The 25,476-nt window shown below is 62.9% G+C and overlaps 2 protein-coding genes across 2 annotated transcripts in view; one reads left to right on the forward strand and one right to left on the reverse strand.

Annotated features, from left to right (window-relative positions):
- The window catches only part of TMEM258 (transmembrane protein 258), a 4,107-nt gene extending 1,609 nt beyond the window's left edge, over positions 1 to 2,498 (forward strand). The window contains exons 2-4 of the mRNA XM_007106193.3: positions 1,047 to 1,156; positions 1,642 to 1,778; positions 2,395 to 2,498. Of these exons, the coding sequence (XP_007106255.1) occupies positions 1,047 to 1,156; positions 1,642 to 1,768 (237 nt within the window). The 3' untranslated portion in view covers positions 1,769 to 1,778; positions 2,395 to 2,498. The remainder of the gene's footprint in view (positions 1 to 1,046; positions 1,157 to 1,641; positions 1,779 to 2,394) is intronic.
- A 2,813-nt stretch (positions 2,499 to 5,311) lies between these two features.
- Positions 5,312 to 25,476, reverse strand: MYRF (myelin regulatory factor). Its single transcript, XM_028500925.2, is given in 30 exon segments — positions 5,312 to 5,538; positions 5,690 to 5,764; positions 7,120 to 7,225; positions 7,595 to 7,669; positions 7,910 to 8,015; positions 9,331 to 9,582; positions 9,838 to 10,023; positions 10,134 to 10,219; positions 10,375 to 10,455; positions 10,887 to 10,955; positions 11,247 to 11,335; positions 11,606 to 11,678; positions 11,751 to 11,911; positions 12,589 to 12,698; positions 13,188 to 13,299; positions 13,564 to 13,764; positions 14,122 to 14,212; positions 14,603 to 14,713; positions 14,897 to 14,973; positions 16,249 to 16,444; positions 18,196 to 18,319; positions 18,417 to 18,667; positions 19,725 to 19,983; positions 20,882 to 20,943; positions 23,375 to 23,638; positions 23,845 to 23,932; positions 24,080 to 24,184; positions 24,187 to 24,326; positions 24,328 to 24,512; positions 25,387 to 25,476. Coding segments are annotated over 30 exon segments (3,906 nt in total). The 3' UTR covers positions 5,312 to 5,457.

The raw sequence follows: 25,476 nt of genomic DNA on the forward strand, positions 1-25,476 counted from the left end.
GCGGCATGTGGGATCCTTCCGGACCGGGGCACGAACCGGTGTCCCCTGCATCGGCAGGCGGACTCTCAACCACTGCGCCGCCAGGGAAGCCCTATTTTTTATTTTTTAAAACATTTTTTACTTGTTTACTTATTTACTTACTTTTAATTTAATTTATTTTATTTTTGACCTCCTTGGGTCTTCATTGCTGCGCTTGGGCTTTCTCTAGTTGCAGCAAGTGGGGGCTGCTCTTCGTTGCGGCGCCTGGCCTTCTCATTGCGGTGACTTCTCTTGTTGCAGAGCCTGGGCTCTAGGCACGCGGGTTTCAGTAGTTGTGGCATGTGGGCTCAGTAGTTGTGGCTCGCGGGCTCTAGAGGCAGGCTCAGTAGTTGTGGCGCAAGGGCTTAGTTGCTCCACGGCACGTGGGGTCTTCCCGGACCAGGGCTCGAACCCGGATCCCCTGCATTGGCAGGCAGATTCTTAACCACTGCGCCACCAGGGAAGCCCCAGAATTTTAACTTATGTCTTTTGCCTGTAGGTCCTGAGATTCCTTAATTGTGTAGTGGGAAGAATACAAGATTAGGAGTTGAGATCTGGGTACCAGTCCAGAGTCTGTCTTTCAGCAGGGATTCTGAGCTTGATGTCTACAGACACGGATCCATAAATCTCCTAAAATTATAAGCAGACTTTTTCTTGTATGCGGTTTGTCCCAGGCAAAGAGTCCATACCTTTCGTCACGTTTTTTTCATGGTGGCTGGTGGCCTCAGAAAATGTTAAGGACCATTGATCTGTAGCTAATCAGTCACCTTCTGTGCCTCAGCCTCTGACTCTCAGCTGCCCATCTTGTCTCATATTGAGAAGACAAAGTGCCACCTTAGTTTAAGATGTAATTGTTGTCATTCTCAAACGGAATCATTTGACGGTGGTTCTGAAGGATTTCCACATTTCCCAAGCTGAAATAAGCTTCTAGCAGTCACAGCAGCACGAGGCTCCGTGATAACCCCATAGTGCCCCCAGATTGAGGTCTTGGGATTCTTTGATGGCTCTGATCTCACGCCTGCCCTTAGGAGCTTGAGGCCATGAGCAGATACACCAGTCCAGTGAACCCGGCTGTCTTTCCGCATCTGACCGTGGTGCTGTTGGCCATTGGCATGTTCTTCACCGCCTGGTTCTTCGTGTATCCTTTCACTGAGCGGCCAGTGGGCCAGAATTAGTGAGGTGGGAAACTGAGGGAGGAACCATGCTGGGTACATGCACCCCGCCAGTTTTGTTCCGGTGTGGGGATGGGGGACGGTCAGGAGGTTGAGGGAAGGCTATTGACGTCCAGAGTCAGGTTGCGGCCTTATTTTCCAGGTTCAGGTGAGCTCAGTTCGCTCTTCGGTTTCCAGGACAGCGAGCAGAGGGCCTGGCTGGACTGGAGGCTAGTTACGGGGACCTGAGGTTGGGAAAGTGGCATAAGGAGTGGCGTGCTCAGGTGTCAGGAGGTATGAGGGCTAGTTCTAGCTCGCCGCTCACCAGCTGTGGGACCTAACCCCTCTGGGCTGCATTTTCTTCATGGGTGGTGGAAGGGTGTAGGAGCACCAGCGTCTAGGTCACCTCTTGGGCCCCTCTGCCCGGAGCCAGACCGGCCACCCCCGTGCTTCTCCTCAATTGCCCTGCCAGTTATGAGGTCACCTCCACCAAATACACTCGCGATATCTACAAAGAGCTCCTCATCTCTTTGGTGGCCTCACTCTTCATGGGCTTCGGCGTGCTCTTCCTGCTGCTCTGGGTCGGCATCTACGTGTGAGCTCCCAAGGGTAAGAGCAACGACAGGGTGGAACACTGGAGAGGCGTCCCCACGCCCCCATCAGCGGGCTCCTTGGGCCTGCGTGACCCCTTGCTTAATGGAGTGAGACTCAGCAGAATGGATAGGGACACCGCACACATATGCCCCTTTCCCTGTCCCCTAATGGGGATTTGAGCCAAGTGGGACCACCTCTGTCAGTTCTGAGGTCTCCACACCGTCCAAGGCCTCGACCTGGCCCTGGGATACACTACGTAGGGCTGTGGGCACAGGCTTCCCGTGGTTACACATCTGTGTTCTTAACCCGTCATACACAGTGATTGGAGAGCCGCGGGGGAGTGACCCAGCAAGGGGCCAGGATCCGGGACTTGCTGCCAGGAGTAGCATTTTAGTTAGTTTCAACGTTTTCAGTCATTGAAATAAATTTTGACTAAGTGACTAAAAAAAACATACCCACAACCTTGCTGCAGATAATCCACCAAACAGGTCACTTAGAATCAATCGGCTCTGGTGGCCCTGCTTCAAAGGACTGTGCCCATCAGCCCTTGCCCCAGGAGCATAGGGGTTTGGTGAGAAAAGCTGATGGAAAGAAGGGTCACTGCTCTCATTTTGATACCCCTCTTTTTCAGGTACCAGCCAGGCGGCTTCACCGAATCCCTGCTTTTGTAAATTAGTTGTTTTTACTATGCCGGAAGTGTCCCACCTGCTGCTCACAATAAAGGCAGATGTGTGACAGCCCTGCCTGGTGCCCGCCCTGCGGGGTGGGAGTGGTGCAGGTGCTGGGACCCACGACTTCCCCAGTCCCACCCCTTCCCGTTTCTCCTGCCTTTTAGGTGGTTCCTGCTGCCGGGAAGCCCTGCCCTCTGCCTATGAGAGGGATATGGGGAGTGTCTTATCCTTAGAATTGAGGGCTCACCTGTGGATAGGAAGGGGCTCGGCCTGCCCTCCACTGTGGCTTCTAGTGTAAACTTCTGTAGGAACCCGTACCAGTCAAGTCTGCCCTGGGCCAGTCCCCTCCTCTGAGTGGAGCCGGGGACCCTCGAAAGGCTCAGCTTTTCCCTAAGGTGGCTACTTTTAACCCAGGCAAGGCAGCAGTAGGGTCTGTGGGGTGTGGCTAGGCGAAGGGGCTGCTGCATCCTGTTCCCAAGCCGGGCCTGAAGCTACGAGGGATAATGGGGTACGAAGCATCCACCGGGCTCAGGGGCCCCCGTTGGTCCCAGGCCCACAGGCGACCCCATCTCCCACCAGAACAATCTCAAGAAGACGGGGAGGCAAGCTCAGATACAAAGCAGTATTTATACATTTATTTATATACGTATATTTACTTCAGAAAAGAACACTTCAGGGGCAGGAAGCGAGCAGGCCCCAGGGTCAGAGTTGGTACGAGATAAATATGAGTCAAAGCTCAGGGGCAGGAAGCGGGAGGGAAGGGGGAGGGAAGGGGCACGCTATGCACACGCAGGCTTCCCAGGGGCTGTAACGTGGGCAGGGGCACTTGTGCATTGAGAGGCGCTGGGTACAGCTTGAAGCCTGGGGGAGATCGGCCCAGTGGCTACAGGAGTAAATGCCAAAGGGGAGAGAGGAGGGGAGGGGTAGGCTGCTGGACCCCGGCTAGGGGATGGAGCCAAGACACCCACTCACCGGCACCCGCCAGGCAGCTGTCAGCCTCCAACAGGTGGCCCACTGGCCTTCCCTGAAGCCCCTTTCCCTCACTGGGCTTAAGGCAACTTTAGTCCAAGGTTGACCCCCCTCCCTTGGCCCCAAACTCAGCACTGAGGACCCCCTCCCCAGGCATGGAAACAGCCAGCTGCCAACCAGACGGGGGTGACGCTGTGTCCACGTGGCTCCAGGGGGCAGTGGAGGGTCACCTTCCAGTTAAGCACAGTGGGGCCGCGGTCCAAGAACTTGTACCCCCACTGAGGAAGCCCCAGAATCCTATTAGAAGGGGCAGGGCTCGGTAGTTGTATGGCATTTAGGGAGGGTTCCCCCAGTGGGAGGGAGGAGGACAGCAGCGCTAAGTAAGGCTCGGCCGCCAGCACGGTGTGGGGAGCCATGTAATTCCTATGTCGGAAGGAGGGGCCACACTGGGGAGGGGACTGGGGGGCGAGGTATCCTTGCTACCCCCATTCCCCCCGTGTTTCCCTGTCCCGAGAAGTGCTTTGACATCCATAGCAGAAGGGGGCCTGCGGTTCCTAGGCTTCTTCAAGATTCAGGTCTCCCACAGAAAGGCCTCCCACTCAAAGCTGAGAATGAGAGGTAGATGGGGCAAGGCCTGGCTCCCAAAGCGGTGGCAGAATATCACAGGGCAAGGACGGCGTTTCTGTCCCCATTTCTGAACCCATGGCAGACACGGCGAAATGATTTCCACTCTCCTTCCGTGAGCCTGGATGTGGCCTCAGAAAGCTCCAGATACCCACTAAGAAAGGTTAACGTTGGCACTTGAGATAGGACTTCTTCCGTAACCCAAGCCCAGCACTCTGCTCCTGGGAGGGCTGGGCAGGACTGGGACTACTGCCGAGCACGGGGCCCCCAGTCTGGCTGTCCAAGCCCAGCACGGGAGCCCGTGAATCTGGGGAGGTGAGGCCACCAGCAGACAAGTGGAGGGAAAGGCCAGTCCTGGTGGTCGGGAGTGGGATGGGTGTCTCAAGGCTCCCTGGGGCGGATCAGAGCCAGGGCCCTGCCTTTCAAGTGTCCCCCCAGGGCTCTGGCCCACTCGGGCTTTCCATCTCCATCCTTCCACTCCTGCCCGGGTTTAAGTGCATTTTAGTAATTATTTCATTAATAACAGCAAAAGCTATTTGCATCCACCCACCAGACGAGACCGGCCTGCTGCCTTGCAGGGATTCCCGCTCCTCTGCTCAGAGACCTCTGTGAGCTCTGGAAGCTCCCAGGGGCCAGGCCGCGGGGCCACAACGCCATCTGGGGGCTCACAGGGAACTTCCTTCCCTTCGGGATACTCCAGGTTCAAGGGTCCAAGGCTTACCTGGCCCACTGGCTCCCCTGGTTCAGCCAGGCACTAAGTGTACACAAGGCACGTGGGCGGTTGCCAGCCCATCCAGGGCTGGCTTCAGCTGCCCTGGGAGCTCTTGGAGCCAAGCTCTCCCAGGGAGAGGAGACCTCCTGGGCCATGCTTAAAGCTTAGAAGTCCAAGTCCAGTAACAGTCAGACCCTAAGACGTCCACTACCTAGCCCTCCCCGGGGAGCAGCTTCAAGGGTGAGGGCTGTCTGCCCTCCACTGACTCGTGGGTCCAGCCAAGTCTCTGAGGGCTCGAGCCAAGCCCCCACCGCCCTCCAAGGCGGACGGGTCCTCTCTCCAAAAGAGGGGTGGCTCCCAGTCGCAGAAGGGGAGGCAGGAAGGGTGGGCTCTGAGCCGAGTCACGGGCTTCCCCCGCCTCTGGGGCGCTGCCGCCCGCCAGCCTTCCATCGGCTGTATCCAGACACATGTGAATCGGGCTGGCCTGGGCCCGGCAGGTCTCCGTCCAGCGCCCTCCGTGGTCTGGGGGCGCCGCCAGCAGGCCCAGCAGCTCCAGTGTGAGGACTTCCAGTTTCACCAGGCGCGGGGAGGGCCGAGCCGCCTCAGTTCCTCCGAGGAGGTGCCAGCGGCGGGCTCCAGTGTAACACCATGGCATCCAGTGTGGAGGGGGCGCCCGGGGACCCCCGGGCCCTGCTGTGGCGCTGCCTCCGAGGGCAGCTCAGTCGCACAGGCGGTAGAAGTGGAAGTAGTAGTCTGCGGCCAGCCAGACCGGGGCCTCCAAGCTGCAGTTGGCCTGACCCTGGGGGGAGGGCAGTGGGCACCAGTGAGCTGGCTCCGGGGGTGGGGGGGGGGGCAGAGGCGCGCCCCGTGCCCCGCCGTGTGATCTTCAGTGCCCGCCCCCCCAAGCCCCACCCTGAACCTCTGGGGGCAGACGGGGAGCTGGTGCTCACCAGCAGTGCCACCCGGAAATGATAGGTGAATCTGCGGAAGGAGAGGATGGTTACTGGCCACTGGTGGGAGGTGCCCTGGGGAGAGGGGAGAGAGGGGGGCAGACAGGTCAGGACAGCTGCGCGGCCCCCCACCCCCCGCCCCATCCCAACCGGCATCCCTCGCCGTGGCCGTTGCAGATTGCAGCCCTGGCTCTGCGGCACGGTTTACAACGCGGAGAAGCAGAGAGCCGAAGGGAGATCGGAGGGCGCGCTTTCTCCTTCGGGGAGCATCAGCACCCACTGTCTGGGTACACTCCGTGCCAGGCACCGGGGGCCACGGCCGCTGGTCTCTCACTGCCTTGCCTCTCACCGCTGTGCTCCGGGCACATCCAAGTGTTTTGCTCACCCCATCCGCACTGCAACCCCCCGAGGCGGTGCCGCTTACAGACGAGGACGGTGCTGAGCTACCTGCCGCACCTCCGCCGCTGGGCCGAGCTGGGATTCCAGCCCTCCCCGCCCAGGGCCTGAGCCTCTTCAGGGCTCTCACCCGCTCCATCCTCTGCTCAAGCTACTTTCTGCACCTCTTTTCTCCCTGGCTAGAGAGTGCATTCTTGGAAGGCAAGGCCTGTTTCTTCCCTACCTCTGTCTCCCCTCAGCTGGGCCCAGCACAGGGCGTGGGACAGAGGAGGCCCCAATAGATATTTGTTGAATAAACACACGAGTGGGTGAGAAGAAATTCCCTTAACTTGTGCTGAGAGTCACAACTTCGGGTCACATGGCCAGAGAGGGGCTGGACGGCGACAGGTACCCAGACCGGGAGGCAGCCCCCTCCACACAGCCCAAGAGATCTTCCAAAGTCACACACGGGACCATGCCACTGCCCCCGCCCAAGCTTCAGGTCCAGCCTCCTTCCCGTCTCCCCTGACCCACAGCCCTCGCCACGTTTCCAGCTCTGCCAGCGCGCCATGCTCTTCCTGGCCGCCAGGCCTCTGCACCCGCCGTTCCCCTACTCCTGGGACGCTGTCCCCTTTCCTTTCCCCAGCTGATCCCATATTGCTCTTCAGGTCTCATCTTAATCAAACATGACTTGGGGGCAGCTGGCCTGACGCTGAGACCACACAAGGTCAGCTGTCCCTGCCACGGGCTCCCAGGACGCCCTCGGCACGCCCTCCCCGTCTCCACCATTGCGCTCACCCCAGGTTAGGCCTTGTGGAACTGTTTTCCTCCCCAGGCCTTCGTCAGGGCAGGGACAGGGCCGGGAGACACTCAGCGGTGAGTGGTGCACGCATGCCCCCCTCCCTGAGACACGGAGGCCCAGGCCCCAAAGTGTCCTCCGTGGAGATGCCTGCGCTCTTGACTCCGGCTCCCTCTCCTCTCCCGCGTGGGAGCCCGGATGTGCCGGGGGGGAGGAAGCTCCGGCCTGGCTGGCCCACAGCTTCCCAGTCTCCTACCTGGGTGTCCCGGTGGGCATGGAGGCTCTGTGGAAAGCCTCCCTCCTCACACGGCTCCTCCTTTGACATCAGGCTGCACAGCACCACGGACACGGGGGCCGAGGAGCTGGGAAAGACCCAGTTAGCAGGAAGTGGGGTTCTGAGCTCCTCCACCCCAGCCCGCTCCCAGCCAGCCCTCCACTCTACCTCCCTCACCCCGGTGAAACAGGGCACTGAATCCTCACAGCCTGAAAATGATGCGTAGCCGTCAAGGCTCCAGACGGCTACAAACCCTTTCCCATCCACCGTCCCACACAGCCTTCACAGCCCCTGGGAGGCAGCAGCCCATTTCACAGATGAGGAACCGATGCCCGGAGGTTGCCAGGTCACACAGCCAGTGAAGCACGGAGCAGGCAATAAAGCTAGCACCCCTCCTCAGCCCCCTCCCCCGGTCGCCTGGGACCCCTGGGTCTCCATCCCCCACGGCGGCACTCACTTCATCTGCAGGGTCAGGCGGAGGTGCAGCGGGGTGCTGCTGCTGATGGGGATGCGGTAGGTGAAGTTTCCAGGCCTGAAAGGGCAGAGCTGGCTCCTCAACCCAAGGCCACCCTGCCCCCCCCCCCACACTCCCGTCAACTCCTCAGCCCCCAGTCTACAGTGGAGCCCTTCAGGGGCCTGGAAAGGGGCTGCCCCACCTTGAGGGGGAAGTTCCTCCCTGAGGGGAGCAAGATCTGAACACCTGGACCGCCTGGGCTCATGTTACCAGAGGGAACCTGTCCGGGGGTGGGGGGTGGGGGGGGGCCAAGCCCACCTGCAGGCATCCTCTGAGGAACAGTACTGGGAAGTGATGGGCATCGAATTCTCCAGCACCTGGATGGAGGTCAGGGACGGCACTGGGTCTGCAAGGAGAGAGGCCACTGGCGCAGGAAGGAGGGTGACAAGACAGGACACAAATGAGAAGCAGCCAAACCTGTCCTTGCCCGAGACTCGCATCAGTCATTCACACCTCAGCAGGAGTAAATTTCAGGTTATTCCTTCCAGACTCCCACAATGGCTGGGGTCACGCCACCATCTTCCCCAGCAGCCCTAGGACCTCGCAGTTCCCCTGAGCCTGAGGTGTGCCTCCTTGACGGACTCAGAACACCCAGAAGTAGGGATGGGTCTTCCATGTCCCCTGCACAGGGCGTACAGGAGCCCGCTCTTCAGGCCCCGGTTCCTGACTGCACACATCTCTTCCCAACTCGGGGTGCAGTGACGTCAAGTTGGTAGCTTGCAATCAGCCATGGCGGGCGTATTCGCACACACAAATCAGGGCCCCACTGTCCTTCGAAGACTCAGCTTCAATGTCGCCTCCTCCAGGAAAGCCTCCCCTGATCACCTCCCCACCTCAGTCCGGATTCTGTGCCCTCCCCAGTCGCCAAGCTGCCTGTGTGTCCCCTCAGAGCCTCACCACGCTGCTGTTTTCGTGTCTGTGAGCCCTCGGGGGCAGGACACGTGCATCCCCATCACTCCCGGTGCCCTGTACGGAGCCAGTCACAGAGAAGGGGCCCAGGAAACGGCTGCCTGGGAAGCATCTACCCCGTGGGGTTTCCCCATCACGCTGAACTTCAATCTCGGCGAACCAGTTTCTAAGCTTTTTTTTTTTTTCCCTCTTTAAGCCACAAAACCCATCAAATGGAAGTTGATGAGGAGGCCCAATACCTAGAGCAGAGGTGCCTGGTTGAAGCCAGGAAGGTTCTCGGCCTCCCCTTCAACCTCCAAGGCAGCCCCGGAGATACTTCAGAGAAACTCCGTTTGAAAACCAATAAACGGTTCTCTAGCTTTGTTAAAACCAAAGGTTTGAGGTTTGGAAAATTGGGGGGACCCTGAACAGTACCCTTCTTGCCCTGGCACGGTGACATAAAAGGAGCCACGTGGACCTGGGATCAAATTCCAACTCTGCCGCTAACAGGCTGTATGACCCTGGGCAAGTCACTTCACCCAAGTTTCCAATTCCTCATCTGAACAATGGGGACGATTCTTTTCTCGAAGGAGTGTTGTGAAGATCAAACGAGGCGATCGAGATAACGCTATATAATCAGCCTGGCCTGATACCTGGGACTTAGCAATGCTCAGCAAATGTCTGTCGACTGACAGTTCTGCACCCAGGTATTCGGGTGAGGGGCTGAAATGGGCCCCGGCCAGTGAGCCTTGCCGGGTTGGGCTCAGCCGGGGAAGGGGTAGGGCAGGTACCTGGCTGGCTCCGGGCCTGGGTGGGCTGAGCAGGGCTCAGGCCAAGCTGAGGGGCCCCTCGGCGGCCCCGGACGTGGAGACCAAGGCTAGGGCTGTTCTTGGCTTTGCCCTGGCCTCCAGGAAAGGGGACCGCGGGGCTGGCCACAGGGTCCGAGTTCTTTGGATGCTTGAAGTAGCCAATGCCATTGGCTAACAGGCCCCAGGACTTGGCTCTGATGTTGGTGGCTGGCAGCGGGGCCATCTGGCTGGGGCCTGTGGGGAGAACCGGGCACAGGCTGAGAGGCAGGCATGGGCTGCCTCCTGCCCAGCTGTCTTGAGGGCCCGACTGGACTCTGGGTGACTCCCTTCTATCTCCTGGTCTCCTCAGGGGGAACCCCCAGTCTTTCTCCAGAGCCTCATTCTGGGCTCCAGGAGACCAGACCCTCCCACCGATGAGTCTTTGGGGCCTTTCTTAGGCCTCCTGTAAAAACCCCTCCAACCCAACACCTGGCCCCAAGCGAGCCATACCTGAGCGGCTGGTGGAGGGGCCGGGACTGGGGCTGAGACCACGGCCAGGATTAAAGCTGGGGCCAAGGCTGGGGTCAGGGGCGGGGCTGGGCGAAGAGCAGCAGACGACTGGGCAGGGGCGGCCGGAGCACAGGTCCAAGGCGCGGAGGGCTGGAGCTGGGGCCGAGCTGGTCGGGCCGGCGGTAACTGAGGAAGCCAGAGGCTGCATGAGCCCGAGTGGGGCAGCAGGGCCCGCGACCCAGAACACAGCCAGCGCTCCCCATCCCGTCCCTCCAAATCCACGCCCCGGCACACACCCAGCAGCAGGGAGGGCCGCGTGCCCGGCCGCCCAGTGGTCACCGGGGACTGTCGGAGCTGAGTGGTCCCAAAGTTCTGGCTGGACCTGCTGGGGAAGGGTGGGCTGAGCTCAGAGGGGCTGCGAGAGCCTGAGCAGGAGGCCTGGGAGTCTCAGAGCAGCGGGAGGGGCACGAGGAGGTGGACAAGGAAGGCAGAAAGGAGGCAGAGGCAGGAGGGAGAGGGCTTGGTCCAGACACGTACCATGGGCACATGGCCTCACTCCCCCCAGGGTGTTGGGGCCGGAGCAGGGCCAGAAGACAGGAAGTGGACACGGCAAAAGAGCTAAGGGGCAGCAGAGAGGAAAAGAGGGGGCAGGCACAGGGGAGGAGAGAAAGAGAAGACACGGTCAGAGATGGCCCAAGGACTGAGGTGACAGGGGGCAGAAGAGCCCAAGGCCCCACCCTGGCCCTCCTTCCCCTACCCCCTGTTCTACCTGGGCCCCTCAGATGCCCCCCGCCACTCAGAGGCCCAGCTACCTGGAGGAGCTCTGAGTAGGCCAGGGAGAAACATCGGCTTCAGTACGACTGCAAAGCAGCTGCCCCCCTTCCAGAGAGGCCTTCCCACCCACCCCCACAAACCCCTGGCGGGCTAAGAGCCTGAGGTGGGACCCCCTTCAGAGGAGACAGCCTCCAGGGCTCCTCCGACCCTGGGCTGCCCACCAAAGCCCCGCCCGGCCTGGCGATGGCCCCGCAGCCAGGCGTCCAGGGACATACCCATCGGTTTCCACCAGGTCCTCCTCGGTGCGCAGGCTCAGCACATACAGTGTAGACATGGACACCACGCTGGGAGCCACAGGAAGGGGCCATTGTTAGAGCTGGAGCCACCATCCAGCACCCTCTCTCCAGGGCGGGGCCTGTGGTTTTTGGTCCCAGGGGCTGGACTCCCAGGTGATGCCTGTACGCGGGTCTCCCCAGTCCCAGGGGGAGGAGACAGAACGAGGCAGCCCCCCTTCCTTCCCCGAGACCTCAGCCACTTCATCTCCCAGGCCCCGCCCTCCTCTTCCCCCAGGACTGGGCCCGTGGGCAGCCCGACGTCCCCGGCCAGCCGCCCCCAGAGTCTGGGGGGCAAGTCACCTGAAGGCCATGACCACCACCAGGGCGATGATGGTTCCCTGCAGGAAGCGCTGGCTGATGCAGGCCTGGTCTGGGACCACAGACGATGACTGAAGACCAAGAAGAAAGGGGGAAAAGGCCCAGACTTAGGGAGCCCATGGTCTGACCCACGGTGGGCTCTGCTGCAGGTGGGGTACTCATCCCCCCAGGGGGCGGAGGGAGAGGAAGGAGAAACTAGGGGCTGGGAGGGCTAGAGGGTCCAGAAGGGAGGGGAGGGGAAGCGCTTGGAGTCAGTGAGCCTGGAGAGGCGCCAGCTGGAAAGGGAGGCCACGAGGGTGGGGAGGCCCCAGTCCCTGCCCCCCATCCCTGCCCATCCTCACCTTGCTGGCCACCTTGGGGGGCCTCTTCTTGTGGGGGACGCTGCCCGCCCGGCTGAACTGGCTCCCTGCGTGGCTGCAGCAAGAGGGCAGGGTCAGAGGTGCCTCTGGGAAGGGGGTCTTGCCCTCCCCGGCCCTGAGCCCCCACCTGAAGGCGCCCGAGCTGCCGGTAGACTTGAGGCTGTCGAGGCGCCGCAGCTTGGCCAGCTTGTGGCTCCAGCGCTCCAGCTCATCAATGCGCGTCTCCAGGTTGTCCGTCAGCTTGCACAACTCCTTCACAGCACCCACGTTCTCCATGAAGATGCGCTCCTGCCGCGGGCAACGGCCAGCGTCGAGGGCACAGTCAGCCCCTGGGGGCCCCAGGCCATGGGCCCATCGGGGCGCAGGAGGAGGGCACTCAAAGGCCCCCTACCCTGGCCAGCCTTGCCTCTCGTCCAGCCTCAGCTGCCTCGGCTCCCTGTGCCTGACTCCGCCCACCTCTGCACCTTTCCCCGCCCACAGTCAGAACCCGCTGTCCCTCAGAGGCTCCCACCCTCCACCTCCCCGTCTGATGAACACGATGTCTCAGACTTCAGCAGAGGCCAAAACGTATCACATGCTCGTTGGTGCCCATCCTCACGCCAGGAAGGTTACAAACATTATCCTCACAACAAAGCCCATGTTTAAGCTTTGCCATAACCACATCAGAACTTCTCAGCGGTAAGTATCGTTTCCCTCCTTTTGCAGGGGAGGAAGATGACTCTCAGGACGTTCCCCTTGCCCTTGATCGCACAGCCACAGACTGGCAGAGTCCCCACCTCCCACCTCCACCTCTCCCAGTGGGGAGGGGAGGGGGCTCTGGAAGCAGCATGAGAGAAGACTGGGGGGCAGGGGAATGCTCCTCTTCTCTGCGCTTCAGTGTCCCCGGTCTCTACGGAGGGGTGAACGCCCTCCAGCTGGTCCACCCCTCTGCCCCTTGGGCTCCCTTCAGTCCCTCCTCCACAGACCTTGTTCACCACCAGGAAGTTCTCTATGGTTTTCCCATTGGCAAAGACCACGTCTCCAGTGTCCTTCACGGCCTCAGGCAGGATCTCCTTCACCTCCTGAGCGATGACACCTGGGGAGGGGCAAGCCAAGTGTGTGTTGCGGGGAGGACTGCCCACAGCACCGTAGTGTAGGCAGGGGCTGGGATCGGTGAGGGTGAAATTCTGGGGGCTAGAGATTTGGGACCCAGGGAGCCCCGGAGCAGGGGGCTCTGAGGCACAGGGTCGCAGTTCCAGGGATCAAGGTGTGGTGTTCCCTGGGCTAGCGATAGGGGCATATTCCAGGGAGTAAGGACGCCAGGGGAAAGGGAGCAGGGATCCAGGAGAATAAAGGCAAGATTCATCTAGAGAACAGAGGAGCGAGGATCCGGAGGCCACAAGTCCCAGGCTTCCAGTGTCAAAGGGCGAGGGGTCCGGCCCGAAGGGCAGGTCTTCCGGAGGGCCGGGATTCCCGCGGGCAGGTTTCCAGGAGTCATGGGAAGGGGTTCCTGGGAGTAGGGTTTCCAGAGAACAGGGACAGGGTCGGGGTTACCAGATCCCAGCCTGCGCACATGAATCCTTACCCGTTTCTGGCGCCGCGGCCTCGATGCCAGCAGTGGCGGCAAACTCCGGCTTGTATCTGTAGTGGACCAGCCGCATGCGCGAAATCCTCTTCAGCTGCTCGGTGGTGTCCACCTGCGCGGGAGCCAGAGCCGAACTGAAAGCCTCCCGTCCTGGGCCCGTCCGGAGGCAGCAGTGCGGAGGGGAGACCCTGCTACTAGGGTCGCTGGATCCAGAGATCCAGGGCCAGCCTCCCCCAACTCCTTCCCCTGCAGCCCCGCCCCTACAGAGCCCCGCCCCCTACAGAGCCCCGCCCACAAAGCAACCCCGCCCCCCGCGGGCAACCCCGGGCACCAGCTCCTCCCGCTCAGTTGTGCCCGCCCACAGCCCCGCCCCCACCTCCTGCAAGTGCTCCTTGGCCCGCAGATCCGAGGGGTGCATGAGCGAGCCCATGACCTTGACGTTGCCGTGCACCACCAGCGCCTCATCGGGCCGGTCTGTGTTGATGCCCACACGGCCATGGTGGAAGACGGTGTCGGGCACCTGCGCCCTCTGCCACAGCACGTCGCTGTCACTCTCAAACTGGCCCGGATTGGAGGCCTAGCAGGAGTTGAGGTTGGATCAGCCCTGGGGGATGGGGGGCCTGCAGCGCCCTGGGAAAGGGGGAAACCCCGCAGCCACCTCTCCAGCTCCAGCCAGACCTCCTCACCACACCATGCCCAGCTTAAACTGTCCCTCCCATTGTGGCAACCAGGTCCTGGCCACCTCCACACTTTATTGTGAAGGAGACACTGTGACCCGGACAGGGTGGGAGCCTTGCCCAAGGCCACGCAGCGAGTGCCCAGCAGGATCAGCATTCCGGCTCCCGACTCCTGAGGACCCCTGTATCTCTCCTGGGTGCTGTTTCTCCCAGGTCTGGGGAGGACTCTCAGCCCTCTGGGGGGAGGCGGCCCTCACCCGCACGATGATGCGTTCTGAGATCTGGGCGGCCAGCGTGTAGTTCTGGTTCTGTGCGTGGGCCTGGAGGGCCACCACCAGCATGAAGTACCTGGGGCACACAGGGGTCTCAGAGGCACCCAGGGTTCTGCCCCACTGCCTCCCCAGCCCCCGCCAGCCTTCCTGGGTCAGATGTACAGTGCCCACTCGGTCATCTCGCCCAGGCTCCCACCAACCAGGAAGAGGGCATGAACACCCCGTCTTACAGAGGAGGAACCTGAGTCTCCACTAGGGGGCGGAAATCCCCAGGACCCACCAGCTAGGGACCAGGCTTCTGCTCTCCCATCTGTAAGTCATTAAGGGCTCTGAATCCCAGGTCCCTTTTCTGTGAAATGGGTGCGTCTGTGGGACTCTGTGCCTGGCGTGCTATGTGGGGTGGCACCCTCCCGCGCCTCGTCCTCAGAAATGGAGCAGCTCCAGGGCAGGGGCCCAGCCTGCTCACCTCTGGTCAGGGTTTGGCTTGCCCTTCTTCCGCATGTTGTTGGCGGTGGTCTCGCTGAAGTGCAACCTCCCCACAGTCACCTTTGTGACCTGCTCAGGGGGCAGGCTGACCCTGCAGAGGAGGGGCAGGGTACTCAGGGCGCAGGGAAGGGGTCTGCGGAGAGCCAGGCCGCAGTGGGGCACTGGGGTCGGGAGTGTGTAGGAGGCGCACGCTGTGGGTGCCTTCCCGCGCTCCCCTCAGCTCCTGCCAGGCTGAGCCCTCCTGGGGACCACCCGCCACGGGCCAGACACTCACGTGACAGGGTTGAAGGGCCGCTTGCTTCGGTCCGACTGCGACTGCTCGATGTTGATGGACTGGTTGAGGGCCTCCAGCTGGGGGCGGGGCAGAGGCCAAAGGCACCTCAGGGCCCAGGTTCCCCACCCGGTCGCGCCCTCCTTCGGCCTCTCGGCCCAGGCCCGGCCCAGCTGGGGCTCGTGAGGAAACCGAGGCCCTGCCCTCCCCTCAGCCCACAAACGCTGGCGCCTTCTCCTACGCGCCACACATCCCCCAGCCCCACACCCACGCCGCTCCCCCTCCTATGTGCACACGCGTGAGCGCGCGCACACACGCACTCGCCCTCACCGGCCCCCACTCCCGCCCGCACACCCCTCCCAGCCCTGAGCACACCCCCCAAACCGGCCTCCACAGCCACCCGCTCACTCCCCACCCCACATTCCCCAGACCCCGTCCCACACCCACTTCCCCTCAACCCCTCCGCGAGCGCTGGCTGCGCTGCTCGCTCGAGACACTCAAGGAGACGCACCCGGCCGACCCCCCGAGGAGCTCATGGGCTCAAGATCAACCACCACTGTGGTGGTGCCAGGGGATCGCAGGGGAGGGGCCTCAAGTCAAGATGGGCCTCAGGGCAGGTGTCCCCGAGGATGCAGCAGAGTGAACGGTGAAGGCCAAGGAATGGCGAGCCGGGAGAGGAGGGATGGAGTGGTGTTCAGCGGGCGTCCCAGAGAAAGGGAGCCGCCTGGGGAGGCGGGGCTGCGACCGGGCGCAGCGAATGGCGGGACCCGGGTGAGGCTGGGGTCCCGAAGGCCTCTGCAGGCCCAGCCTAGCAGTCAGGGCTTTGCTGGGGTGAGGGAGATGGGGTCCCGGAGGCCTTGGAAGGAAGAATGGGAAAGGTCTCAGGCAGAGGTGGGGGGAGGGGGAGGGGACCGGACAGAGGGGAGTTCTGGGGGACAGCAGGGCCTGGTGCATGGTGAGGGGTGGGCAAGCGGGCCCCGGATTCATGGCTCAGGTAACCAGGGCCCTGGAGCCCCATTCCCAGAGACGGGGGCCGAGAGGGGGCAAGTTCCCAGGGAGTTCATTTGGGGGTGTGGCACTGAGACGGCTGGCAGCGGGGTCAGAAGAGGGGTCTTGGCTGGGGGGGGCGCAGACTTGGGATCACGGGGTAGAGAAGGAAACGGAAGCGTACCTGAGAAGAGGGCTGAGGGGCCTGACGCTTAAGGGGCAGGCACGGGCGGACAGGCGGAAAGGGGGGACTGGACTTAGCCACGAGGGGTTTCCTCAGGACACACTCACCTGGCCCTGGGCTCTTTCGACTCCCCCCGGCCTGCCTTCCCTCCTGCCCTGCCCTCCTTGCCGGGCCCCAGACCTGCCTTCACTCCGTGCAGCTTCAGGTAGAAGCAGTCAAGGGGCTTGAGGCCTTCGGGCGTCTTGACGTACTTGGGCTCGCCCAGCATGCCGATATACACCGTCACCTGGAAGTGGTTCTTCTTCTGGCACACGAAGGCGTCGTCGCCCACGGAAAAGTTGAAACCCTTGTCGGCGTCCACGCGGTACGTGAGCATGGGCCTGGGGGCAGGTGGGGGCACTCACCCGAGGCCCCGCCCACCGGGCTTGCCTTGCCTGTCCCACACACAGGCCTGCGTTCCAACGCAGTTTCCCATCTGGTGCCCCCATCCTCAAAGCGCTCTCGGGGCTGCCCCCATTTCTCAGAAATGGAAACTGAGTCCCCAGGAGGATTTGAGCTCAGGTCTGCCAATGCCTCAGTCAATATTCTTCCCACTACGTGCCTGGGACCACCCCGCCCTGGTGATGGGGGCAGGTTGGGCAAGACACTTGGACGGGAGGGAACTCCTGAGGAGGGGGCCTGACGGCCCCTCACCACACTTGGCTTCTTCCCAGAACGCTGCCCGAAGCCCCCTCCCTCACGGGAGACGGGGTGGGGGGGGTGAGAGGGGATGCGTCTGTGGAGCCTCACTGCGCCTGACAGCTGGTTGCCATGGAAACGGTGGAACCAGGCGCCGGCTCTGCGCTGGCCCAGCCCCTGCCCACCAGCTTGCTCAAGCCCCCAAGCGCCCTCATTCTGACTCCTCCGTCTGCCCGGTTGGGGAGGGGGCGCTCTGGGCAGCCTGGCCTCAGTCTCAGTTTACGCATCTGTGGCTGGCAAGGTGTTCCAAGTCCGGACCCTTTGGAGGACCTCCAGGTGGCCTGAAAGGGGGTGATTGTTGGCCCGCCCTCACCCAGGTCCCCAGGCACAAGCAGTGCCCCGGATGCCCAGGGCCCGCCTGGAGGAAGCTGGGCAGGGACAATGTTTCCAAACTTGTGGGGAGAGGCCTTTGGGCCTGGCTAACATCCACGGGAAGGCCCAGAGCTCACTACTTCTCCCTCCCTGGGCTCCACCCACCTGCCTGACCCAGGGGAACACCCAGGAAGTGCCTGGGGCACACCGGGGGCCTCAGCTGCCAACTTCCTGGCCTTGGGACCTGGGGTGGCAGGGCTGGCCCAAGAAGTATAGTAGTAGGAATGGGGGCTCCTCACCAGGCCATAGGGCTGGACAGCCAAAGACCTCCCCCCGCCACCCAGACAGGGCCTCAAAGGACCCTTTCACCACTACATCAGCTGGACACCCCCTGCCCCAGCCCTGAGGGCTTGTGGCTAACAAGCCGACATAGCCTGGGACACCCAACTCCAGGAGGCTGGTCTAGCTGCGAGAGGGCCAAGTCCCAGACACCCTGCCCAGGCCTGGCAATGTCCAAAGGAGCTGACGGTGAGCCACGCTCTCATCCCTCACTGGCCTTCCGTGGGAGTGAGGGGAGTGGTCCCAGAGTGCTCCTGGCCAGGTCCCAGGGAGATGAATCCACATGGGCGGGTGCTGAAGGAGAGCGAGGAATGCCCGGCCAGCCTCTGACCCAGTCCTCCCCCACCCACTCATTCCTCCCCTCCAGGGAGGGGGCTGCTGGAAGGGCCTTGCTGACACACTCCGCTTCCGGCTACCTTCCTGGAATGCAGAAGGAGGAGTGGGGGAGGGGGAGGGGGAAGGAGGAGCCAGAAAACACCCCTCCACCCACTGCTCCCTGACTTGGCCCCACTGGCCCCTCCCTGGCGGACACCACCTTCTTCAGGAGGCCTGGGGCTGGCTCAGGAGTCAGGAACCCTGAGTGCCAGTCCTAGCTCTTCCCTGAGCCTGTCTGCTCTTCTGTGAAACGGGACCATCCCGTACCCCGTGTGCTCCCCAGCCCTGCTCTAGGACTGTGATGCCGGGGCCGGGGGTCTCCGGATGGTGTGGCCGGGAGGGGTGAGGAGGAGCACAGCTCACTCACAGTTCCTTGTAGTTTGCGTCGTACAGTGTCGCCCACTTGTTCTGCTGGTGTGGTTGCCACTTGATGGACTGGTAGTTGGGGTCCAGGTAGGAGCCACTGAGGCTGTCATTGTCCTGAAGGAGACCTGGGGAGAGAGAACGGCCATGGGCCATGGGCCATGGGCTCTGGGCCCCGCGCCCCACCCCCCACAACTTGAAAGCTTGAGCAGGCCAGCCATGTACCTGGTGAGGGTGCACCTGGTGGGTGCCAAGGCGGCGTCTGGACCCGGGCGATGCTGAGGGGCAAGGAGCCAGGGCCGGGTGAGAGCGGGCCCTGGGGAGGCCAGGGTGGGGATGGGGCTCGAGCTGGGTGCGGTGGCAGGGATGTCACAGTCCCGGGCTCCTGTTTGATCATTCCATTCAGCATCTGGGCATTGAGGGTGTTGGGGGGTGATTCGGAGTGCTTCCTCTTCTTGGAGGGGTGTGTGGGGAGCCTGGGGGGGGACACAGGTGTGCACCATGGGGGGCTGGCCCTCCCCGAGCCCCCTCCCACTGGGTAGTACCCCCGCTCCCCTCTTCACCCTGTTTCGGCAGGATACGCCCAGCCCAGGGGATACCTCCTGCATGAAGCCCGTGCCTTTACCTCCTAAGTGCTCCCCCATCACTCTGTGTTATCATTCTGTTTCTGTCCCTCCACCCTACCCCCCAGACTGTGGAATCCAGGAGGGCAGGACCCACACCTGACTTGTCTGTGTGTCCCCATCACGCCCAGCAACTGGCCTGGCACACAAAGTGCTCAGAATCGTTTGTAGAATGAACGAGTCTGTCCCTTCCCTGTGGTGTCATTCTCAGTGTCCCTCTTTATAGCGACGGCTCTTTGGAGAGCAGCCTCCATGGTTAGAAACAAGCCACAGAGGGCCTGGGCCACGAAGGCTGGGAAAGAGTTTCCTGGGAAGGGGGCTGACGGTTTGGGGGCTACACAGCACCCCTTCCCCTTCTGGTTTACAAAAAGCTTTGCCAGTGGAACCTTTCCTCGAATGAAATCTTTCACAAAATCTCTATGTGCAAAACAGATAAAAAGACAATTCTACGGGTTGGAGTCAGAGCAGGAAGCTTGTGTCTACGCCTAGAGCCTCCTCAGAAACCCGAGGACTCCATGGTGACTGGAAAGTCACTGGTGTCTGGGTAAGAGCACAGTCCCAGGCTCAAGTCCTGGCTCAGCTCCCTCCTACCTCCACAGGGCAAGCATCCCACCCCCCAAGCCTCAGTTTACCTATCTGGGCAACGGGGGTGGCCATGCCCGTCAAATAAGGTACTTGTGAGCACTTGGCCTTGGCCGTAAGTGCCCGCGGCATTGCTCGCACATACATATACATAACACTGACCCCCATCTCTGGGGTCAGAGCCTTCGGTCCTTCCTGGGTTCATCCCCGCCCCTACCTCCATCTCTATCCTACCTGCTGCTGCCCTGAGTATCCCCCCCTGCCCCCACCAGCCCATCCGCCCCCGCCCCCCACCCCGGGGGGGCGGGGGAGGCTGCCCAACTCTTACTCGGCTCCGGCTCCGTGTTGCTGCAGCAGCTGGTGCAGCATCTGGGACTGCTGGGTATGGTGGAGATCGGTGGGCACCAGCCCCTGCCCCATGGCAGCGTAGGGGGGCATCGGAGGCTCAGCCTTCATGTACAGATCCCGCTGCAGGATGGGGTAGTGAGGCGGGGGTGGCGGGGCCGGCGGCGGGGGGTGCTCCGGGCGGGAGGGCACCCCCACGTGGCACAGGCTCTCAGGGGTTAGGGTGCGCAGGAGATGGGGGTCTGTGGGAGAGATGCGGGGCGGCCATTAGGATTCCCGGCACCAGCTCTCCCCGGGCGGGGTCTCCTGATACCCGCCCCCTCCTGAGCCCAGCCTGGGGGCTGCCCTCCCGCCGATCCCACATGGGAGGAGGCTGGGCAGCCTAGAGGCTGGCCACTACAGGCCCTGGCGGGGAGTGGGCAGACCCTGCCCAGGGGGTGGGCAGCCTTTCACCCCATCCGAGCCAGCTCCTTCCCGGGGGCGGGCCGGGCCTGGCCCGGCTCCCTGGGGAGGTCCCGCATCCCAAGGTTCTCCCCCAGCCCCTCTCAGGCCTGCTCCTCCTCTGAACCTCAGGAAGGAGTCTCCCGGGACCCCCAGCGCAGTCCTGCAGGGGCCCTCCTCCCTCCGGCTGGCCCCAGGGGCCAGCCCCCCAGCCTGAGGGGGGAGGCCCCAGCTCCCTTTGTTCCCCAGGAGGCATTCCAGAGATGTTTTTGGTAAGATAAACAGAACTCTTGACCCCTCTCCGGGCTGTGGGGAGCCGGCTGCCCGTGACCCCTCTGCTCTTGGCCACCTGGGGGCCACTGCACCCCTGAGCACCTCCCAAGGTGAGGTGGGCCCGGCGGCAGCCAGGCCTGTGTCCAGGCTGCACCCAGCCTCCCCCAGCCGTCCACTTACCGCCGAAGGGCGCGTCCATGATGGCGCAGGCGGGCAGGCCGGTGGCATCACCGGCAGGGACACTTGCTCAGAGGCAGGGCCAGGCTCCCCACCCGCCCATGGGGAAACAATAGCCAGCACCCGGGAGTATTTGACCAGCGATAATCTGGGCCTGTTGGGCGGCCGCTGGCCCCCTCCCTCCCGATAAGGCCGCCCCAGCCACTTGCCCAAACCCCAGAGGGGGAGGGCGGCGCCTGCTGGACTCACCATTCACCTGCTGGGGGGAGTAGGCCTCGGAGCCAGAGTCTGGGGGGGAGTCTGGCAGCGTGCTGTGGAGCAAGAGGAAAGGGTGCTTGGGTGGGCAGCCGAGCCCCTGCCTTCCAGCAGGGCAGCTCTTCTGCGGGGCAGGGTCCCGGAGACCCAGGGGCTGGAGGCTTCGAGGTTTCTTCACAGCCCCCGTTATGGGCATTTCTCTGTACCAGCTACCCTGGGGTGCCTGGCAGGGGCCGGTTGTGCGTGGAGGCCTTGGGCTCTGGCCCAGCATCCCCTCAGACCTACAGGGCACTACAGGCTCCCAGCCTGTCACCTGTGTCCCTGATGATAGCACAGGGATTCAAGGACTCTCTCTGCAGACCGAAGGGCCAGGCCAGCTCTTTCCTGCCTGCACCCACTGAAGTCCCACTTCCTGGAAACTCCAGGGGCCGGGCCTGGGAAACTTCAGTGGGTCACCGGGGGGCTGCCCTGCCACAGGCAGGTGTAGGCTGGGCAGGGAGCCAGCTCGCCAGGCCTGCACTTATTTTTTTCTTGCAGGTTTTGTTTTATCAGTGGTTCGGGCAAAAGAACAAACTCAACTCTGAGAGGTCAGCACGTCCTGCGTGAACCCTGAGTCCGCCCAGAGGGGGCGGCTGCGGCCACTCCCTGAGGGATCTGACTCTTTGGCCATCCTGGTCCCCACATCTGGAAAGGCTGCCCACCGTCATGCCCAGGCAGCTTCTGAGGCGGCCCAGCTCTTGTGGACGCAGCCCTGGGCTGCTTGCAGGGTCCCCCAGCTCCCCTGGACAAGCCACCCCTCCCCCAAACCCTGCAGGCCGTGTGAAGATGACAGGAAAAAGTGATGGGGACTCGGTCCTTGCTGCGCCCAGCGGGCTGACCGGGGCCTCTCCGGCTCCGGGTCCACCATCTGCCCCCACTCCCTGCGCTGCCCCGACAGTGGCCTTGTGTAAAGGTCTTTCTCACCCTCTGGCCCCAATCAAATGTGCCAAATCCACAGGACCTTGTGTTCTTCCTCATAACTCCTCACGGTGCTCTCGAGTCCTCGATTTGCTGATTTATTGATTCGTCACTCCCTCCCCGACTAGACCGCAGGAGCCACCATAGGAGCGATGTGCCTGCCTTGTTTCCCACCTAGAACAGGGCCTGGCCTGGGTGGGGGCAGTGGCCCTGGAGCGGCCCGGGGGCCACAGCGTGTCTGAGTGGTTCTGGACAAGCGCTTTCTCTCTCTAGGAAGTGGCCCCAGTGTGCCATCCGAATCCTGCTGTGAGGGGAGTCGGGCTTTACTCGCAGGCTGGCTGGTTTTGGGGTCCCCCAGGAGCTGGTTACCGGGGACAGTCGATGAGCTCTCGCAGAGACATGGAGAACAGCAGCGGGCACCCAGCAGGTGCTTATTATGTGTCAGTTCCCTTCCCTCCCTGCCCTTCGGGGCCTGTGGCTTAGGGACAGCCTCTGCGCCTCAAGCAGCCAGCTGCCCTGCAGCAATGGCTCACCCCTGCCTGGCATCCCAGCTCCCCTCCATGGCCCTCCCCCTGTAAGTCGAGACACAGCCACTGTCCCCCTAGTACTTCCTCTGGGTTTCCTCCCCTGACTTCCACAGTCACGCGGGGGCGGAAGCATTCGGGGCTCACTTCGCAGCCGGGGCGCCGAGGTTATGGGTTAGCACCCGGAAGGCTGGAAATGGTGGAGCTGGAGACGGAGCCAGGCTGCCTGGCCGGCGTCGTGCTCCCAGCACCCTGTCGTCCTTCCACCCAGAGATGGGGTCACCTGCCCCCTGCCCGAGCCTGAGGAATCCAGAACTTTCTCCGAGCCCCTCTGCAGAGCCGAGCAGACCCGTGCTCCCGGCCTCTCCCCACAAGCGTGTGCCTGCAGTCTGGCTGGGCTGGTGGCCACCTGGAACCCTGGGTCACAGCCGGGCCCAGGCTGAGCCCTTGGGTCAGGCGCTGACGTGGACTCCTTGGAGAGGAGCCGGGGAGGACCCGGGGGGCCGGTTTGGGTAGGGTCCCAACATCTGCACCAACTTCAGGTCCTGCACCTGCGCCATCGGCCAACTCCCTGAGGCTGCGGGAAACAGCAGCTATAAATGCACGAGTGACTGGGTAGGCCTGGTGCAGGGAGGGGTTGGGGTGCCCTGGGTGCCTGCACGCGTGTAGAGGTGCTCCCATGAACGTAAACAGTCCTGCCTCCAGTCCCACTCCCTCCCTGCCGCTCCCCGCACAGCTCTGGGGGATGGAGATTTTTCTAGCACTTAGGTCAGCCCTCATCACTCCCCTGCTCAGGACCCTCCATAGCTGTCCACTGCCTCAGCACGAAGCCGTGAGCGCCTCCTCAGCCCGGCCCTGGTCCCCCAGCCACCTTACCTACCCACAGGGCAGCCCGATCCCCACTGCCCAGCCTTGGCCGGCACCGCCCAGGCCCCCAGTCACTGGTCCCCCAGGCCGCCTGGGCCTGGCCCTCTGCATCTTACCCCACCCCACTGCCCTCACTCACCCGGGGGCATAGGGAGCCTTGGGCTCTGCCTTGATGGGGGGCCCAGAGCCCCCCAGGAAGGGCTTGGGAGCAGCACCCATGCCGTTGTTGTTGTTGCAGTTGAGCGGGGCGCTGTAGTTCGGGGGTGGGAGGGGGCCATGGCGACCCGGTGAGGGTCCGCCCCCGGGGGGGCTCAGGTGGTGGACCCCGCTGGAGCCGGGGATCGCTGGCTGCCCGTGGGGGTAGGAGGCCGCACTGGCTGGAGCAGAGATGTCAGGGAAGCAGCTGCGGAGAAGGGCGGAAGCTCAGCGCCAGCCCAGCGCCCCCGCCTCCCCCCCCACCCGGCCCCTCCCGGGGCTCCCACCCGCAGGGCGGCTTGGACGCTGCAGAGGGCTCAGTGGTTGGGAAGGGAGCAGCTTTCAGAGGCGGGGCCACGTCACCCCTCCCAGGGCGGAGGCCAAAGGGGCTGGGGTGCCGCGGGGGCCACTCACAGGTCAGAGGCGTCCTCCTTGCTGATGTACTCCTCCAGGATGCTGGTGTCTATGTTGGAGGGCTCCAGGGCGCCGTTGATGTCGTGGCCTGTGGGGGAGGGGTGGACGTGAGAGAGGGGAGAGATCGGCTCCCTGAGACTCCTAGGCCTCTGGGCCCAGCCCGCCAACTCTCCCCAGGCTGGGCCCTCCCCAGCTGTGTATCCACGTGGAGGGGGAGTCCCTCATCGTCCCCCACCTGACACCCCTCCAGGAGGTATTGAGGATGCTGCCCTCAGTCCACAAGGCCAGCTGGACTCTGCAAGGAGGGGCGGGGCCCAGAGTGCAGGTCTGGACAGACCGCCGCTTCCTGCCCCTCCATCCTCCTTTCCAGCTTCGTGACATGAGCAAGTCCCTTCGTCTTGTCTATAAAATGGGGTAACCGTGTCCCCGTCTTACGGGGTGCTGTGAGGAGCAAACGAGGCGCTTTATTTAGCCGGGTGCCCAGCGGATACCACCCCCCTCACTGACTCAGACCCGGACTCACTGACTCTGTCCTGCCCTGTCCTCCAGGAGGCGGTTCCAGATGGCCCAGCTGCGGGCAGCTGGGAGCGGGAGGCCTGGCCGGGCTGGACCACACATCCTGGGGGGGCCCATGGGGCTGGGGGAGACTCCTGAACCCCGGGCCCCAGCTGCAGGTGGAGAGGGAGCAGGGGTCGGAGTCACTGCGTGTGCCCATCACCCCCATATCAAGGGCTGAGCCCAGAGGAGGAAACAGCCCCAGAGAGGTTCGGCGGGGCATGGTGGTGGCCGGAGCGCCGCTCCTCTGCCTGACCTCTCCTGGGCCCTCCCCGCTAGCCCCAGCCCCACCAACGGGAGGGACCCACAGGAGAGGCAGCCCAGTGCTCTTGGGCATCAGCAGTGAAGGAGAGGGGGAGGCGCTGGCCTTTCCCCTCCCGGGGTCACCTTGCAGGGGGAGCTGGAGTGCTGGGTGATAAGGGGCCTGACGTGGGAGATGCGTCAACTCCGATAATGGAGGACGGCCCCACCCACACTGCTGACCTGGGCTGGCCAGCCCCACTGAGGCAGGAGGAGCCCCTCCCACAGGCCCCTAGGCCTTGAGTCTGGGGTCTGCGCCTCATGCCCCCTCCCCTGGTGAACGCTGGGAACAGAGCTCAGGTCCAGTAATATCAGGTCCAGTATCCTAGCTCACCTACTCCCTGCGGTGTGACCTTGGGCAGGTCACATACCCTCTCTGAGCCTCAGTCGCCTCAGTAAAATGGGGACACGAACAGCTAACAATTTACAGGGTTGTTCTGAGGATGAAACAAGTTAAGGTATATAAAGTGCCCGGAACACAGTGGGTGCTCAGCAAACAGAGTGGCTGTCCCCACTCCCCAGAGCCCTGGGGTCCCCAGGAACCCCCAGCCCAGGCCCCTCCCTGGCCCTGGCCGGCATTTCAAGAATGCTGAGCCCCGCTTAGGTGATTAATGAGTGGCTAAGCCCTCCTAGGAGTCACGCGCTGCCTGGGACAGGCCCTCCTGCTGGCCCCCACACCGGACTCACCCAGCCAGGAACAAGGGACACCCACCAAGCACCGCCAATGGCCACCCAGGGCAAGGGGAACTTCTCAAGCTGGGAGTGACCAGGCTGCAT

This window comes from Physeter macrocephalus, chromosome 16 (genome assembly GCF_002837175.3).
Source record: "Physeter macrocephalus isolate SW-GA chromosome 16, ASM283717v5, whole genome shotgun sequence".
Lineage (NCBI taxonomy): Eukaryota > Metazoa > Chordata > Mammalia > Artiodactyla > Physeteridae > Physeter > Physeter macrocephalus.